General features: G+C 33.9%; 1 protein-coding gene across 6 annotated transcripts in view; it reads right to left on the bottom strand.

Annotated features, from left to right (window-relative positions):
* Nucleotides 1-16,144, bottom strand: part of LOC137642705 (uncharacterized) — a 359,826-nt gene that overhangs the window by 67,246 nt on the left and 276,436 nt on the right. For 4 of the 6 annotated variants that reach the window (XM_068375499.1, XM_068375504.1, XM_068375502.1 and 1 more), the window contains exons 4-10: nt 15,077-15,185; nt 10,964-11,109; nt 7,636-7,777; nt 6,935-7,180; nt 6,551-6,568; nt 2,679-2,909; nt 1,647-1,939 (exon numbers count right to left, since the gene is read on the bottom strand). In XM_068375499.1, coding sequence (XP_068231600.1) covers nt 1,647-1,939; nt 2,679-2,909; nt 6,551-6,568; nt 6,935-7,180; nt 7,636-7,777; nt 10,964-11,109; nt 15,077-15,185 — 1,185 coding nt within the window. The remainder of the gene's footprint in view (nt 1-1,646; nt 1,940-2,678; nt 2,910-6,550; nt 6,569-6,934; nt 7,181-7,635; nt 7,778-10,963; nt 11,110-15,076; nt 15,186-16,144) is intronic. The other 2 variants (XM_068375503.1, XM_068375505.1) reach the window with 1 other exon arrangement.

Raw genomic sequence — 16,144 nt, 5'->3', positions numbered from 1 at the left:
TGTGCAGTTGTCGTACTGCAGCGAGTCCGAACTGACCCAGTGGCTACACCTAGGCCGTTGGACTTGCGCGGAAGGGACCGACTTGCACTTAAAAGCTGCAAGATTTGGTCCATGGTTTCTGCGAGAAACCTCTTCCGCAGACGAGGAATAAATGGGCTCTCTCGTCTTTGTGTGGGTGGGGTGATCACGTCGGCAACGTATGTAGATACACCCGAAACCACGGAGGGAAACGTCTGTTCGTCGATCAAGGCCTGAGGAACCCATAAGTCCTTCGACATTACTTCTCCCCTGGGCTTGGGAGCTTGTAAGAGGTATTGGACTAGGTGAACAACTGGCACGAACAGACGAACCCTCGAACGCAACACTGTAACACTTTGCGTATATCACTTTATCACTTTTGATTTTCTGTTTGCACTTATTTCACTGAACTCGAAACTTTAAGTGGTTTGTACCTGAAACACGCAATCCTATCCTTCATTAAAAGGTAGTAATTGCGAAAACAGTATTACAATGTAACAGAAAAACATAATGAAAGATAAAGAATTCAGTGGCTGGAAAAGAGACTAAACACTAGATCAAATAAACTACGTTTAAAATCTCTCACCGCATAAAGCCTGGGAACAAGAATAAAACTCTAGAAACGTTTTACCTTCTTCCCCTATAGCGACTAGGGAGAAGAGCAAAAAACGAGAACAACGTTACCCGCTTGAACGAAACGTTTATCCTCCTCTCTCTCCCTCCGTCTCTATCTCTCTCTCTCTCTCTCTCTTGACTTAGAACCTGAGAGATGAGCCCAATTATATATATCGTTAAAACATATTATTTGTTAAAGGAAAAAAACTGAAAGGTTTCCCAAATAAAAAGTTCCTTTATTAGAATTAAAACCATTTAAGCTAAGAAAGAATGAACAAAACGCTAGAATCGGTTTACTCTTACTGCAACGTGAAACCGTGAAATACTCTCTCTCTATCGTAACGATAGAGCGCAAGTTGAACGTTCTGAACGTCAACAACTGCGGAGACTAAACAAAACGTTAGTTCAACTTTGAAAACAGTACGAGACTATCAAAGAAATTCTTTCAAAAACATTAAAATTAAAATAGCATAAATTCTTAACAGGAAAAACGATATGACGGGCTCAATGTTAATTAACTTCGGTTCCAAGTAAGGACCGCCTACTATTAGGAAAGGTCGCATATAAACAAACATAAAAATTAATTTTTATAAGTTTATAATAAATGGAAAGTTAATCGAAGAGGCCTATAAATGGCGGAGAGATATAAAATAAATCTATAACTTTGTCAAGCAAAATTAATTCCAAAAGCTTGCTAAGCTAATGATAAAGCTTCCTGAATAGCGAAGGCTAAACTCTAGAGCAAATACATCACCAAATCGTGAACAATAACTCCAGAATCAACAGCGTATCCAAGTAGGTCTAGCCGGTGGCATGACAGAGGAAAAATTGAGTTCTTGTTGACAAGAAGTACTTGAGTACCTGCTCACAGATGGCGCTGTTGTGTACACCCCCACCTGTATAGCGATCGCTGGCGTATCCCGACCGTAGATTTCTGTCGGGCAACAGAGTTGACAGCTACATGATCATCGGGTAAGATTAATATTGAAAAAAACAAAATAGGAGGAACAAACCTTAACACAGGGTGCATAATATCCATCTTATCTGCTATGTTGTCAACTTCAGCTTGTAGTAGTGATGTATCATGAATTAATCCGGATAAATAGAAGGCTGCTAAGAACTCTAAAAAGGACTTATGAATGGGAGTGAAGTGATCCTTCTTTGTCAGTTTAGACATGGTATGCATACGAAGTAAGATTCCCAAGTCCACAATTTCTCCACCATGCTGACATTTTGTCTTCAGATCTTGTCCCAAAAAGTAAGGTGTATTTGATTTCAAAGCTTCCAAAGCCAGTTTTCCAAAATCCTGAAATATTTAATTTCTTATTAAATACTTTTTGGTCTAGATTTTCTGGTTATACAATAATATAACATGCAGTTCAAGAAAAAAATTTGGGGTTGCAAGCTTGCTCCAGAAATGGATTAAATTTATTTATATATATATATGTATATATATATATATATATATATATATATATATATATATATATATATATATATATATATATACAGTATATATGTATATATATATATATATATATACAGTATATATATATATATATATATATATATATATATATATATATATATATATATATATATATATATATATATATATATATATATATATATATGTATATGTGCATTTTTTATTTTGCACTGTATACTATATTCAATCATGTTTACATATCATCATACCTTTACAGGTTAGTTATGCTAAATTAAAATAAATAAACTTAACAACTGGTGGTATGTATACTATATACTGTAGTGTATAAGAATACATTACAATTATAAAAAAAATCTGGAATTTTCTAAGATCAGAAGAATTAAACTGGTTAGCATATCATTTAAACAATAATTCAAGATATGTCCCCAAAATTTAAAATTTACTCATCAATAAGACTGCCATCTATAGTAGCCTACTGCTGGGTAAAGACTAAAATGAAAATAATGAACCTCACCAAAGGAGTTTCTGTTTTAAAAATTTACAAAAATTTACAGTGCACAAAATCATTGCTATATGATGTACCAAAGATACTTACCGAAAGTAACTTGTTGTATTTATCAGGAAGTACATCGTAGCACATGGGTTCCCCTCTCTTTATAAGATTCTTGCGTATCATGTGTTTTATCAGAGACATGAACATATCTGTTAATCTTGAAGGCAATTTTCCACCAAGATCCTCATACAGAACTCCAAGAGCCAGGCACATTATTGGGCATGTAATAAGATCGCCATATTTTTCTTTGCTTGCAGATATTAGTGACAGCACCTGAATACAAGTAATGGGTAGCAGTGAGTAAATAGTAGTTTGAAACATAATAAAAAAACAATCATTTAACATAAACTCATTAATTCAAAGTTTCACTAGGGTCTTATTACATCTATTACCTAAGTATTTATACAAAATATATCAACAATCTGAGAAATATTTTATTAACATTTTATTTTCTTGTTTATTGTATACATGCACTTTCCCTGAAATCAGAAAACTATGGGGTTTTGACAAAGTGTCTGGGGAGGTGCTGGATGTTCCAAAGGACTTCCCTGTGAAGGCTAAAACAGAGAATCCAGAATGAAAGAAATATTTTGTTTGCTGGCCAGTGTATCAATATGCAGGACTAAGATGTATAAGGGAGACCCATGTGAATCGTCACAGTACCTCCAATACTGAATTCATTTGCTAACTGACAATACATCCCCCACTGAGAACCATTAATAATGCTGAAAACAATGAAGGTGGCCCTTAACCTAAAAACATTCACTGATAAAGTTCTTTAGCTTTGTAAAAAGGGCCAGAGCCCTAGGCTCCCTAAGTCTGCTTCTTATATTTTTCCTTCCTCTGGAAGTATCCTGAATTACTGTACTTGGGGCTTCTGCCTGAGAAGATGGTTCTTGCTGTTACTTTCTACCATCTTGAAGGAAATTCATAGCATACTCAACATGTCGAGGTAAAGCCTTCTGTAATGATGGTCTCTTCAAGGGTTGTCTTTAGTACTGCTGCTGATCATGATTAAGAGTATTGTTCCTTATAAAACCTCTTCTTTTTCCATAGAGGTTGAAAGCCTTTCCTCCACTTCTCAGCATACCAAATCCATTGCCTGGCTCTATCCATCAATGACTGGGGAAAAGGTACTCACTAAGAGGACTACTGTGGAGAAACTCCTCTACTTCAAGTTTTTTCAGATTGTAAGATACCAATACCTTCACCTTAGCAAAGTTCTGGACAGCCTAATACATAGGTTTACACAGTGATTTTGCCACAGCTGAGGAGGCACTATGTGATCTGCTGTCAGCTCTAACTTCCAGGGAGGACATTAGACCAAAAGAAAAAGTTGACTACCGAGCATTGAATTCCCCAATCCTGATTATCTCTGGAATCAAGGGAAAACAACCAGCCAGATGCTGCTTCTTACATAGGCATATAATTTCTTTGGGGGAGAAAGACCTCGCACAACCCTTGCACTTATGTGTAACCTTCAAACACTTTAGGGTAACCCTCTAAAAAGGATTTCAGTATATTCATTTTGATCAAGAGGAGTGTTTTCTGGACTGGCAATGTCACCCCAACAACAGTCCCCTCAAAAGGGTTGTGACAGAGTTGAAAATCGCCCAGCATCTGAAACTGGTTCCATCAAACTCCATGTCATTAGTAACACCTCTTTGAGTGTGAGTTGAGGAGACACCTTATAGGATGGTTCCTCAATATGCCAGTGCAAGAGGTAGAAGGTACTAAAGTCCTCAAATTATGCTTCATCAAAGAAAATCTTTACACCTCTACAACAAAACACTTCACCAAACCTAAAGGATATGAACCTGAAGAGGCAACTCTATTGGGTTTTCCCCTTGGCCTGAAGGCATGAGGGGCAAGACACTGCAAGATGCTCAAGTTGGAACGTGGAGGGAACAGGAGGAACACAGAGCTCTTGGAACCGGCAGGTCCTTGGAAAAACAGCCATATAGGGAGAGGATTATGGTCTCAACCACCTTAGTGATAATTTTGACATTTATAAGGGCCGCAAGCTGGCAACAACCAGGAGAGACGGTAGCATGCCCAGAGGTATACAAATGCAAGTGTACCCAGAGATAACTGGAGTTGGTTTCTAACAAGCGAGCCAAAACCTGGGGCACACTAAAAGGGTGCATCCACAGGAGGTCGAAGTCCCTTCTGAAGGACTCCGGAGTAAGGCCACCTCTTTTTCAGGTTGTAGATTGTTAGAATTAATTAATTCAGAACCTAATCAACTCTTCAGTACTTAACTTATAAGTTAAAGTAAAAATCTTGAAACTTGTCAATTATGAAAGCAAACAAGATTTCCTTCTTCTATGACAATGAAAGAAAATATGGTTGTGACATAAACAAATACCATGGTAACCATTGTCTTCAGCATAAGTAATGGTTTTCAGTGGGTAAAGTATCATCTGTTAGGAAACGACTTACGAACTGGAGGTGCTGTGATGGGTTTAATAGAGCCTGAACCCATTGGTCTACCTTATACTGTACAGAGTCCATGCCTTGCAAGTTAATACACTGGTCGTAAGGCAGGAAAGACGATATTTTATTGACATATAACGCAGTATTGGATTCTCTCAACAGAAATGTACTTAAGGACAATAGTAGCTTAACCTCAAAAATTACATTGTAGGGATCAATTTTGCAGGGATAAACTTTTCATAACAGAAACAAAATTTAAATCCAAATAATATAATCTTATATTTTGCTGGTTAAAACAGATATACACTAAAGTGTTATAAAATTTTTCACTAAAAAGTGCAAAATTAGAATAAAACAGACTATAGAATAAAATTAGAAAAATGTAAAAGTTAACATCTACTAAACCACTACAGATCTCCATTTCAACTTCTTATGATTCAAACTAAAATTATAACCAATGTCCTTTTTGATGAGAAAATGTTAAGATCAAAGGCATACCCATAAAGACTTAAAATAATATTTCACCGACATCGTAACTCACTAAAAATATTAGGGCTGCCTATACTGTGCATAAATTTTCTCCTTAATCATTCTGTATAGTAAAATTAGAAGAAAACTGAGTGTCTTGAATCTAGTACTGTACTGTGCTACAAAAACCTTTCTGAAAACATAAAACAAGCACATCAAAAGAGATAACATCAATCTAAAGGTCTTTCTGCAAATAAATGTGGCTCTTCATTCATAAAAAAGTCCACAAACACATGCTGGAAAGGCATAGCAGTAAAGATAAGCTGTAAACTGTAAACTTATAAAAAAAAAAGTAACAGCTTCTTTTATTTCCTCAAGCTATACTAAAATTTGCTTGAGAATACAATCTAAATTAAAATTCTGTAGCTTTCATAAAATAGGGCATCCATAGGTTAGAAAGGAGTTTGTGATCTAAGAAATGGTGACTAGTTGGGCTGATGATAAGAAAGCAGTAGTATAGAGATATGATAGTAGTCCCAAAAATTCTGAAACTACAAAGGCAAGACATGATCAATAAGGAAATTTAGGCAAAAAACACCCAAGACATGAGAAAGTGGAAAGAATTGATTTTAAATCTAAATTTAAACCCCCTGAAGTAAAAGTGTTAATGACAGTGATAAGGGTAATGAATATTCTATTTTACTACTAGTACAGTGACTGATAGACAGAATAAAAAGTAATAGAGTGAAACAATGATTGAAAAAGATAATTAAATATGTTTTTCTAATAGAGTGAAATAATGATAACAACATAATTAAAAATGTTCTTCATATCAGGGGCGGACTAAAAATCAATACTGTAAACCAAAAGCTAAACAAAATATAAAACTACATATAACAAAATAAAATTCCCTATCTTTCTTTACATAAACTTGCTGCCTCATCTTACTTTACACTTAGGTGCATAACATCAAAATATATTTTCCAGGTTACACCAATATTATGGCTTACCTTTTCAGGTAGAATCTTCTATAAGCATGAAAGCAAGGTAAGTGCCAATTGCATAAAGCAGTCAGACTACAGTAAAGTATCTTACTAAAATGAAATCTCATCTACATCAAAATATCAATGAACCTTAAACAAATTTGGGGAATAGCATTAAAATTGTATGGTACTGCATATAAGCAATGGAGATAAGAAGGTTTGAAAAATATGATGGAATGACCAAAGCTATGATAAAGTTTTTACCATTTCTTTCCCATAAACAATGGCTGCCCTAAAAGCGCTTCATTAACACAGTAAAATCAGCTAATTTTGTTTTATAAGTGAATATGTAAACACAAAAAATAAGCAGTAAATAACATATTGTATATTTTACGAAGGCTATGCCCTTACCTCATTACCACTTCCTGATTTATTGATGGATTCAAAATAACGAGATATGAATCTGTGTGTCTGATCAGGAGCCAGCCCAGTGATAAGAAGACGTCTGTGTAGGGACGAAGGAATGGGTCTTGAAGAACCAGGCCGAGATGTAAGCACCACAGTTGCACTTCCCAGCAACTGACCCTCAATCAGATCATTTATATCACCACTTTCCTCCTCAATTAGTTCATCATATCCAACCAGTAAGAAAAGCACCTGACAAAATTAAATCCTTATTAGTTATGTTCCAATAAATTTAGAATAATATTAAGCAAAAAAATATTAGATAATAATATACTGTACTTGCATCTTATCCACTTTACAAAATGATGAAATACATATACAGTACTGTACTGTACTGTATTACAATATATAAATTACTTGCCATTTCAGATTAGCTTCAAATTCTAACCATAAGGAACTGTGTTTAAACTGCAAGCAAAAAATAACATACCTCCAACTATTTAAAATAAAACCAGTCTGTAATTTACATCAGAGATTTAAATAAAAAAATTTGGCTGCAGTTAAAAAATTTTCCTGCATTTAGCAAAAAAGATAAAAAAATATTTGCCTTCTAAAACATTCTAATTCATCAAAACAAATTAGAATACATTACTGTATCTTTGATAGAATTAAAATCCTAAAAATAAGAATAATTTAAAAAAACATACCTTATCTTCTATCTTCTTCATATAATTCCAAAGCGTGTTCATTGCCTCCTTACTCAAGATATGCCTTGGCAAAACTTCCTTACAAAGATGAGAAAAGAGCGATCCTCCTCGGAAATCTCTTAAAGTGACCACAAAGACCAAACTGTAATGTAAAGGAAATATACCTTCGATTTAACCAATTGCATATTCCAACCAAATCTATTGCCCAGAACAGAACCCTGAATAACATTTCAAACATACATTAGTAATTGATTAATATATACCTGCCTGACAGACAAAATTAAATATTCATACACTATACCGTATAAACATTTTTGTCTTTCAGAATGAGGGAGGCAAATTTACTTATGGTAGTTTGGCCTCCTTTCTATTTCAGAGAAATTTCTATCAATAGTCCAAACAGTATGCCCATTATATATTCATCATTCTAGATTCTTCAAGTACAATTCAAATACTGTACTCTACAGTATTCATACAGTACTACAACACTTACCATTAATATCATATACGTGCAGTCTTAAAAGTGTTTAGTTAGTGATAATGTTCTTTATCAACCAAATGTTGGATAACTATGGGATCTACTGCAAACTACAAACTAAGTTTCATCCTGTACCGGTTACTTTCGATTGAATAAAATTACAATATACTCTAGTTTATTTCTTTTTTTCGTGTAAAGTAGTTCACACACTTATTCAGTTAATAGAAATACAAGCTTCTTCAGTGAATGTAATAAACAGAAATTTAGAATAAGAAAAAGGTAACATGAAAAATGTGAAAATTTGACTTTTATTTAGAAATAAAAGATTTATGCTCCAATACAACAACCAACTATTCATTTACAATATTAAACCTATCCATATCTAAAAATTGTTTCACTGATTGCTCTGGTTCCTAGACAGGAAAATATGACTGAGCATGAAATGATACTATCATACTAAAGCCTAGCATATATTAAATTTTTCTTACACTAAATTGCAACTATGTCAGATCACTGTAAGCTTTAAGCTAGATTTTAATACACAGTAGATGTCATCGGGAGGTCAAAACTCATCACAGAAGTACACTGCAAGTTAACCCTTTGGCACTTTTGATATGGAGTGGGAATGTTGCAGTGGTTTTATTTTGGTATTGCGTAGGATGTCTGCATCACGTACAGTATATTTCATCATGGTTTCGCAAAATTTCTAATCGTATGATAACTGATACAGTATATGTAATTTTTAGAGTTATTGATCAAATAACAGGCTTTATTTGTTTTACTTAATAATTTTCAAGAACTAAAGTATACCTTAAACCAATATAACTGTGAAAAAGTAAATCTTAAGGGACTTCATTGCTTATTTCAATATGTATCATCAGCTGTCTCTCTCTCTCTCTCTCTCTCTCTCTCTCTCTCTCTCTCTCTCTCTCTCTCTCTCTCTCTCTAACCCTAGAAGATAGAAATGCAGTCATTAAGACATCATGATGTAGTTTGCAATTGTATTAGCCCCTCACTACATGTAGAACAAATGCCTTAACTGAGTATAACAGTTTCATTTTGAATCATATCATTACGGTATAACTGTCATGACAAACCATGATGACACTGTCTACTAACATCATATCTATCTAAACACAATCTCAGACTCAGGCATCAGTTTTTCATCCACCTAGCATACGACCACAATTCACTACCATGTGAATCAGGGTAAAACAAATGAAGGAGCCCAAGGCCTAACATGAGAACTACAGTAAAGACAGCAGTATGTGTATGGCCGACCAATGCTTGTATCCACTAATGATTCCCATTGTGTCATTTATTGTTAATCAGTCATAAGAGGAAGCTACATACATATGCAGAAAGAGAAGCCCCTGGGAGCTACTGTTAGAAAGAAAGAAACGAATAGAATTCTGATATGCTTGAATTCTGAAAGAATGGAATTAAAGAGAGGACTGAAAATCAACACAAACAAATCAGTTCAAGTCACTAGATAAAGGAAGAGAAAATTATTAAGTTGGGAAAGTGGCAACTGAAAATCAAAGGAGAAATTTGATGTGGAATGAATAAAATACATAGGAGGCATTCATGCTGAGGATATCAAAATGTGAGTGGAGTATGAAAATGATACTGTAATGACTTAAAGGTAGAAGATCTACCAGAGAAAACAGTACGGGGACCATTTTATGGGGAAAGGCAGGTCTTGAAAAAATCAAAATATTTTTTTTTCTTTTGGCTACATACTTCATGAAGGCAAAAGAAATTATTGGATTATTGGTAAATAAATATCTATATTTATGACTGAGGTACATTGGGAAGACCACACTTCAAATTCTAAAAATGGAATTTTACCAGAATCTACATGCAAAATAAGATTAGAGAGAACTCATCACATGAATAACTCAAATAAAAGGAAATTTTGGGGTAAATATGTTTGATGATGATGGGTATGTAAGCACATGTGTAGATTACTGAAAAATTTTCATAATGAATTCTCAATGGAAGGTCATGACCATCAACAAGAACCGGGTATCTTTATTCAAAATCAATAGCTACACTGATCTCCCAGTGTGTTGAATTCAAGTTCCCCTTGTTGGAAGATACAATCACAATACACTTTGTGGCATTTAAACCTTGTTGATTTCTTGTGCGGGAGACTGTTTGGTAAGCTAATCATGGCATACTTCATTATTTTGCTTTTCTCTTACTAATGTACTTGTGCTATCATTCCTACACATAATTCGAAGTGTATCAGATTTATAATCTTTACAAAAATTATCAACATTAGTAGGATTAAAAAGCTTATAAAGTAGTAATACAATGATATAGATATAACATCTAGAAAAATTAGTTTTGAGCTAAAGATCATTCAAGTAAATCAAGTTTAATATGTATCATTACTAACTTCAGATTAAAATCACAAATATTACTGATTAAATTGATTCTCCATTTGAAAGAAACATGTAATCCACAACCAATATTGCAAGCAAGAATATAACTATGAACAGGTGGGTGTGAATTCTCAAACTGAACTTCAAATTTCATGTTAACAGAGGGATACAATTCTGGCACATAGTAATATGGACTCCATTGCATGTCAATGCAAAAAACGAGTGTTAAACTCAATAAAAGATATAATTTTACGCTTTAGTTACAATGCTACCCATAAATTCTAATAAAATTCTAATTTTGCTTTATATGTAAAAAAGTAAAATAATTCATACATGGATAACCTGAAAGCCAATTTTTCTTTCTTGCCTCTCAACACATACAAACTTTCATGGCCTGTGGTACATTTTTCAATCACATCTGAAGTAATAACAAGAATAATAATGCACAATGAAAACCAACCTAAATGACGAGAGATAAGACCCAGTAGGATCAGCTGCCCAATCATAAGCCAATTTGAGAGCCAAAGTCGACTTCCCATACCCTGGGTCACCTTCTACCAGGACACGCTTGGGTCGATCGTCAACTGAGGACTCACTGAAGGATAGCTGGAAATAAAGCATGTTGCTGTAGTAATTTCACATCATAGCTAATGAACATAGAACCAACAATTCATAAAAATGCACAGATTTTTAGTTATTCAAGGAAATATTTTTTTCCCTTGTTGACTGTTTGAATGTCTGTTATCAGAAGTACAGTGCACAGAAACTTGCTCATAGATCTCTATGAATTTGTGTAGAAAGACATCACAGACCAAGGAACTACCATTAAAATACCTGTTAGTGATTCCATCACTATTCTTTATATCCAAAAAAGGAAACATTCTTGAAATGTCCCATGATTACCTATATCTCATCTCCTAAGTACTGTATTTATTTTTACATGTCAGTTATTGTATAAGTACCAGTGGCAGCAAATTATTAGTTGCAAGGTCAACGATAAAATAATGACACATGCAATTAACACTTTCTAAGTATGATTCATTTTATAGTGATTTTCTTACAAAGTCTGGCTAGGTATAATTATTGTTGTTAAATTCAGGCTTCATGTCATATTGTCCTTGGGTTTCTTATTAGGCCATAAAGGAATATAAGAATTAAAAAGTCAATATTAAGACGCCAATGATAAATACCCATGAACTACTGGAAAACTTGAGAGCTGGCATAAATGACATGACGAAACAAATTAATTTTTTTTAGTGTTCACAGCTTAACCTGTCAAATCTCATGAACACTTGAACAATTTTTCCCGGTACCTGAACATATGCTTTTTGGAGTATTGTGCCACCACTCAAAAAATTATTTTAATTCATGATACAGAAAAAAATCTCTGGATCCAGCACCACTTTAAGTCTAATCCAGCACCAAAAGTTTAACAACTTTTTCAAAGGATCTCAAACGCTATGCTCTTGTGATATTTGTAAAAAGTAGTCGCACTGTTCAACAATCGTCATTCTGTTAAAGGTTTGTGCCGTTAATTGGAGTGTGCTGCTGTTCTTAATTTGTGGTACAGTTGGATACAAGAATTTCTGACATACCTAGCTCTGAGGAAGTGCATTGTCACACTCTTACTGAGCTGTGAGTTCCAGTGTGTTGCCCCACCCACCACCTCTTATCATCTCTCCCCTACACTGTTTGTTTACTCAACGTGCAGTACCTGTGCCTGTGCGGCACTGGCAGGGTTCAATTCACCAGAGCAATGTGTGCCAAAAATTCCTGTGTCCAACTGTACGTGGGTCACATATACTAATTCACTTATCAAAGTTAGTCTATTTGTTATTTGGCAGTCTTTTGTTTTATTTTTTTTTTTTTATCAGTAGATGCTCTAACCAGGCCCTTCCAGTGACGGTCTGAACTTAGAATTCTTTAGACGAGTACACAAATGAACAAACTCATATATATATATATATATATATATATATATATATATATATATATATATATATATATATATATATACTTCTTCTTGTTTATTTCTTAGCTGCCAAGTACTAGCTTACATACTGTAAATAATTCGACATACACTATTTCATCAGGTACACAGTATTCACCTTGTTCCGTTTTCTTTTCCATGTGACCGCTCAATTCTAGGGTAAAGGTGATTATTAATGAAGCTGAGACTTTATATGTTCCATAAGATAACTTCACAATTCCAATAACTAAATCATAATCTTGAATTATTATCATTAAACTTCTTAGTACCATCGAGAGTTCAGGAAGAGTTTTTATCCTTCAATGTCACTTTGGTTGGCGTTTTGAATTTTTCTAAATATGTACAGTAGCTCAGAATTAGACTTTTTTTCTCATTAAAATTATACAGGCTAAATAATAATAATAATAATAATAATAATAATAATAATAATAATAATAATAATAATAATAATAATAGTAGTAGTAGTTGTAGTAATAATAATAATAATAATAATAATAATAATAATAATAATAATAATAATAATGAAACTGTCATTATTGTTTGCTTTTGTAAACATCAAGACATATTTCTCTCCCTTTCGTAAGCTCTATTTAATAAAAAAAAATATGAATATTAGTCAATAAAAAACAGACAGAGTAAGAAAATATAAGTACCAATGGTTGAACATCCGTTATCTGAATAGCATCGGCATCTATCAATAAACAAATTTTATAAGTCCAACGCGATACTGAAACCCCATGTTGGCCTTCGCTATAAATTGCAACACCCCCATGAAGTTCAAGAGAGATTTCACAGCTTTAGCAAATATTTTACATATAAAAATATCTTATTCCGTACTCTTATTTCAGCGAGATTCTTCCGTGAAAAATTGGGACGTGTCTAGGACATCTTATTCTTAGGAGAAACAGAAATACTAATATAGCCTGCCATTAGAACATCGGTTATTTACAAATTTACATGTCCAAACTGAAAAGTTTTCTATTTTGGGAGCACTTATTGTGCCTTCAAAGTCAGGACCGATGATCATATTGAAAAGTCGAGCAGAACGTGTCTCCCTCTCAGTAATCCAGCCCATTCAGTTGTTATGGAACACTCGGAAATGTGTAAAGTCGTTTTACTTAGTAAGCATTCTAAGATAGTCGACTCTTGTTCTACAGTAAGTAACTCAAGAATTTTAGAATTTCTTCACATAAAATATTTTAGGCATGACCTCAATAGCAATATCTTTGCTGTTCCCCTTTTTCGTAACAGACTGACATTTTATTCAAATTGTATGTATCTTTTAATAATTCTTTACTTATTTTAGGTAATTTCTAATTTGAAATTGTATTGTTTCTTTTACCTTTACTAAAGGTAGCACTGATGATGACATTTGAAATGTCGAAACGCCTGCAATAACTGTATGTGACGACATTAGTATTTCTGTTTCTCCCGGATCATCCGTATTCACCAGGGTTAAAAGAATTCTTTTAACCCTGCGTATTCACATTGTGTTGAGGTGACACGATGTCACGTTGCTCTGTAGTCAGCAATGGTCTCCTGGTATTGTAGTAAGTGTGATCCTATAGAACTTGCGAGAGGCTGTGTTAACATCTTCAAGTGTCATGCACCATTATCTAATGATCATGTTTTTTTATTGTATTTATGTACCTAACGGGATATCTAATTCTTTGTTACATTATCCACAAATTATTTTTTATTGTATTTATGTACCTAACGGGATATCTAATTCTTTGTTACATTATCCACAAATTAATTTTCTTTAACATACGTCTTGTAATCTGTGGAACTTGGCTTTTCAAATTAAACTCCGATGACAACAGTATATAATAATAATAATAATAATAATAATAATAATAATAATAATAATAATAATAATAATAATAATAATAATAATAATAATAATAATAATAATATTGATGGATACCTATCAAAGTCAAATGGATTGAAAGTATTTTGAAAACTAATGTGGTCCGATATCTGTTTAAACAGATATGTCGAGAAGCATATTTGTACATTTATTTAGATTTGAATGTGTAAGCATCGTCATCATCATTATTATTATTATTATTATTATTATTATTATTATTATTATTATTATTATTATTATTATTATTATTATTATTATTATCACAATCTAAGCTAAAATACCAGTTGGAAAAGCAGTATGCTATAAGCCCAAGGGCTCCAACATGAAAAAAAGCCCAGTGAGGAATAAACATAAGGAAATAAATATCTATTAAAAGTCAGAAACCATGAACAAGGACAATCTTGACGCCCCAACGAAGAATGTAAACAGAACTACAGTAAAGTCTTGTCTGCACTGATATCCAGCAATTTTGCCATCTTAATTAAGTTGTGAAGTCATCATATGAATGTTCTTGAAAATTCACTGAACTAATCATGAAAACATGATATCCAATTTGGAGAATATGTAAGGAAACAAATCCCTGTAATTATCAGAAAAGATAATAAAAGTTATGAAGACTATCTTTAAGAATAAATCCTTATATTCATCAAGAAAGAAAAGTAAATAATGTAGTTATAAAGAAAATGAAAAGATCAACTAGATTTTTAGCTCACCTGATGAGACTGTAGAATCTGAGGCACTGTGATGTATCCAGGAGGAACTTTGAGATGAGGAGCTAAAGGCACCTGAATAAGACTAGTTTCGAACTCGTTCACTACCATTCTGAAGGGGCGAGAAGAGATAGAACAAAACAATGTTAAATATCTTGCTCTAACATACACAGTCTCAAATTTAAACTCTGGAATTTACAGTAGTGTACTTCTAACAGCATCTTGCATTAAAAAGGCATTTCAAATATGCTCGTACGTCATGTTTCTCTCTCTCTCTCTCTCTCTCTCTCTCTCTCTCTCTCTCTCTCTCTCTCTCTCTCAACTAAACACACACATACACAAACACGCGCGCGCGCGATGACCAAATCCACTTGAAAAAGAGCGTCGACGGACTCTCTCTCTCTCTCTCTCTCTCTCTCTCTCTCTCTCTCTCTCTCTCTCTCTCTCTCTCTCTCTCTCTCTCTCATGACCAAATTCACTTGAAAAAGAGCGTCGATATTACTCTCTCTCTCTCTCTCTCCTCTCTCTCTCTCTCTCTCTCCTCTCTCTCTCCTCTCTCTCTCTCTCTCTCTCATGACCAAATTCACTTGAAAAAGAGCGTCGACGGACTCCCTCTCTCTCTCTCTCTCTCTCTCTCCTCTCTCTCTCTCTCTCTCTCTCTCTCTCTCTCTCTCTCTCTCTCTCATGACCAAATTCACTTGATAAAGAGCGTCGATATTACTCTCTCTCTCTCTCTCTCTCTCTCTCTCTCTCTCTCTCTCTCTCTCTCTCTCTCTCTCATGACCAAATTCACTTGATAAAGAGCGTCGATATTACTCTCTCTCTCTCTCTCTCTCTCTCTCTCTCTCTCTCTCTCTCTCTCTCTCTCTCTCTCTCTCTCTCTCTCTCTCTCTCTCTCTCTCTCTCATCTACACTCTTAAGCAAACATATTTTAAACTAAAATAAAATTCTTTACAGCATTCATTCTATCATCAGCAATTAAACAGGGAATTATTTATAATATATCGCTTTTAAAAAAATCGGGTTATGAATTATTCAAGCAAGATTATCCTGATTACAAAAAAATCAGGA

Source organism: Palaemon carinicauda, chromosome 6 (genome assembly GCF_036898095.1).
Source record: "Palaemon carinicauda isolate YSFRI2023 chromosome 6, ASM3689809v2, whole genome shotgun sequence".
In the NCBI taxonomy this organism is placed as follows: domain Eukaryota; kingdom Metazoa; phylum Arthropoda; class Malacostraca; order Decapoda; family Palaemonidae; genus Palaemon; species Palaemon carinicauda.
The sequence above is the reverse complement of the archived record's forward strand: the minus strand, read 5'-3'. Positions and strand labels throughout refer to the sequence as shown.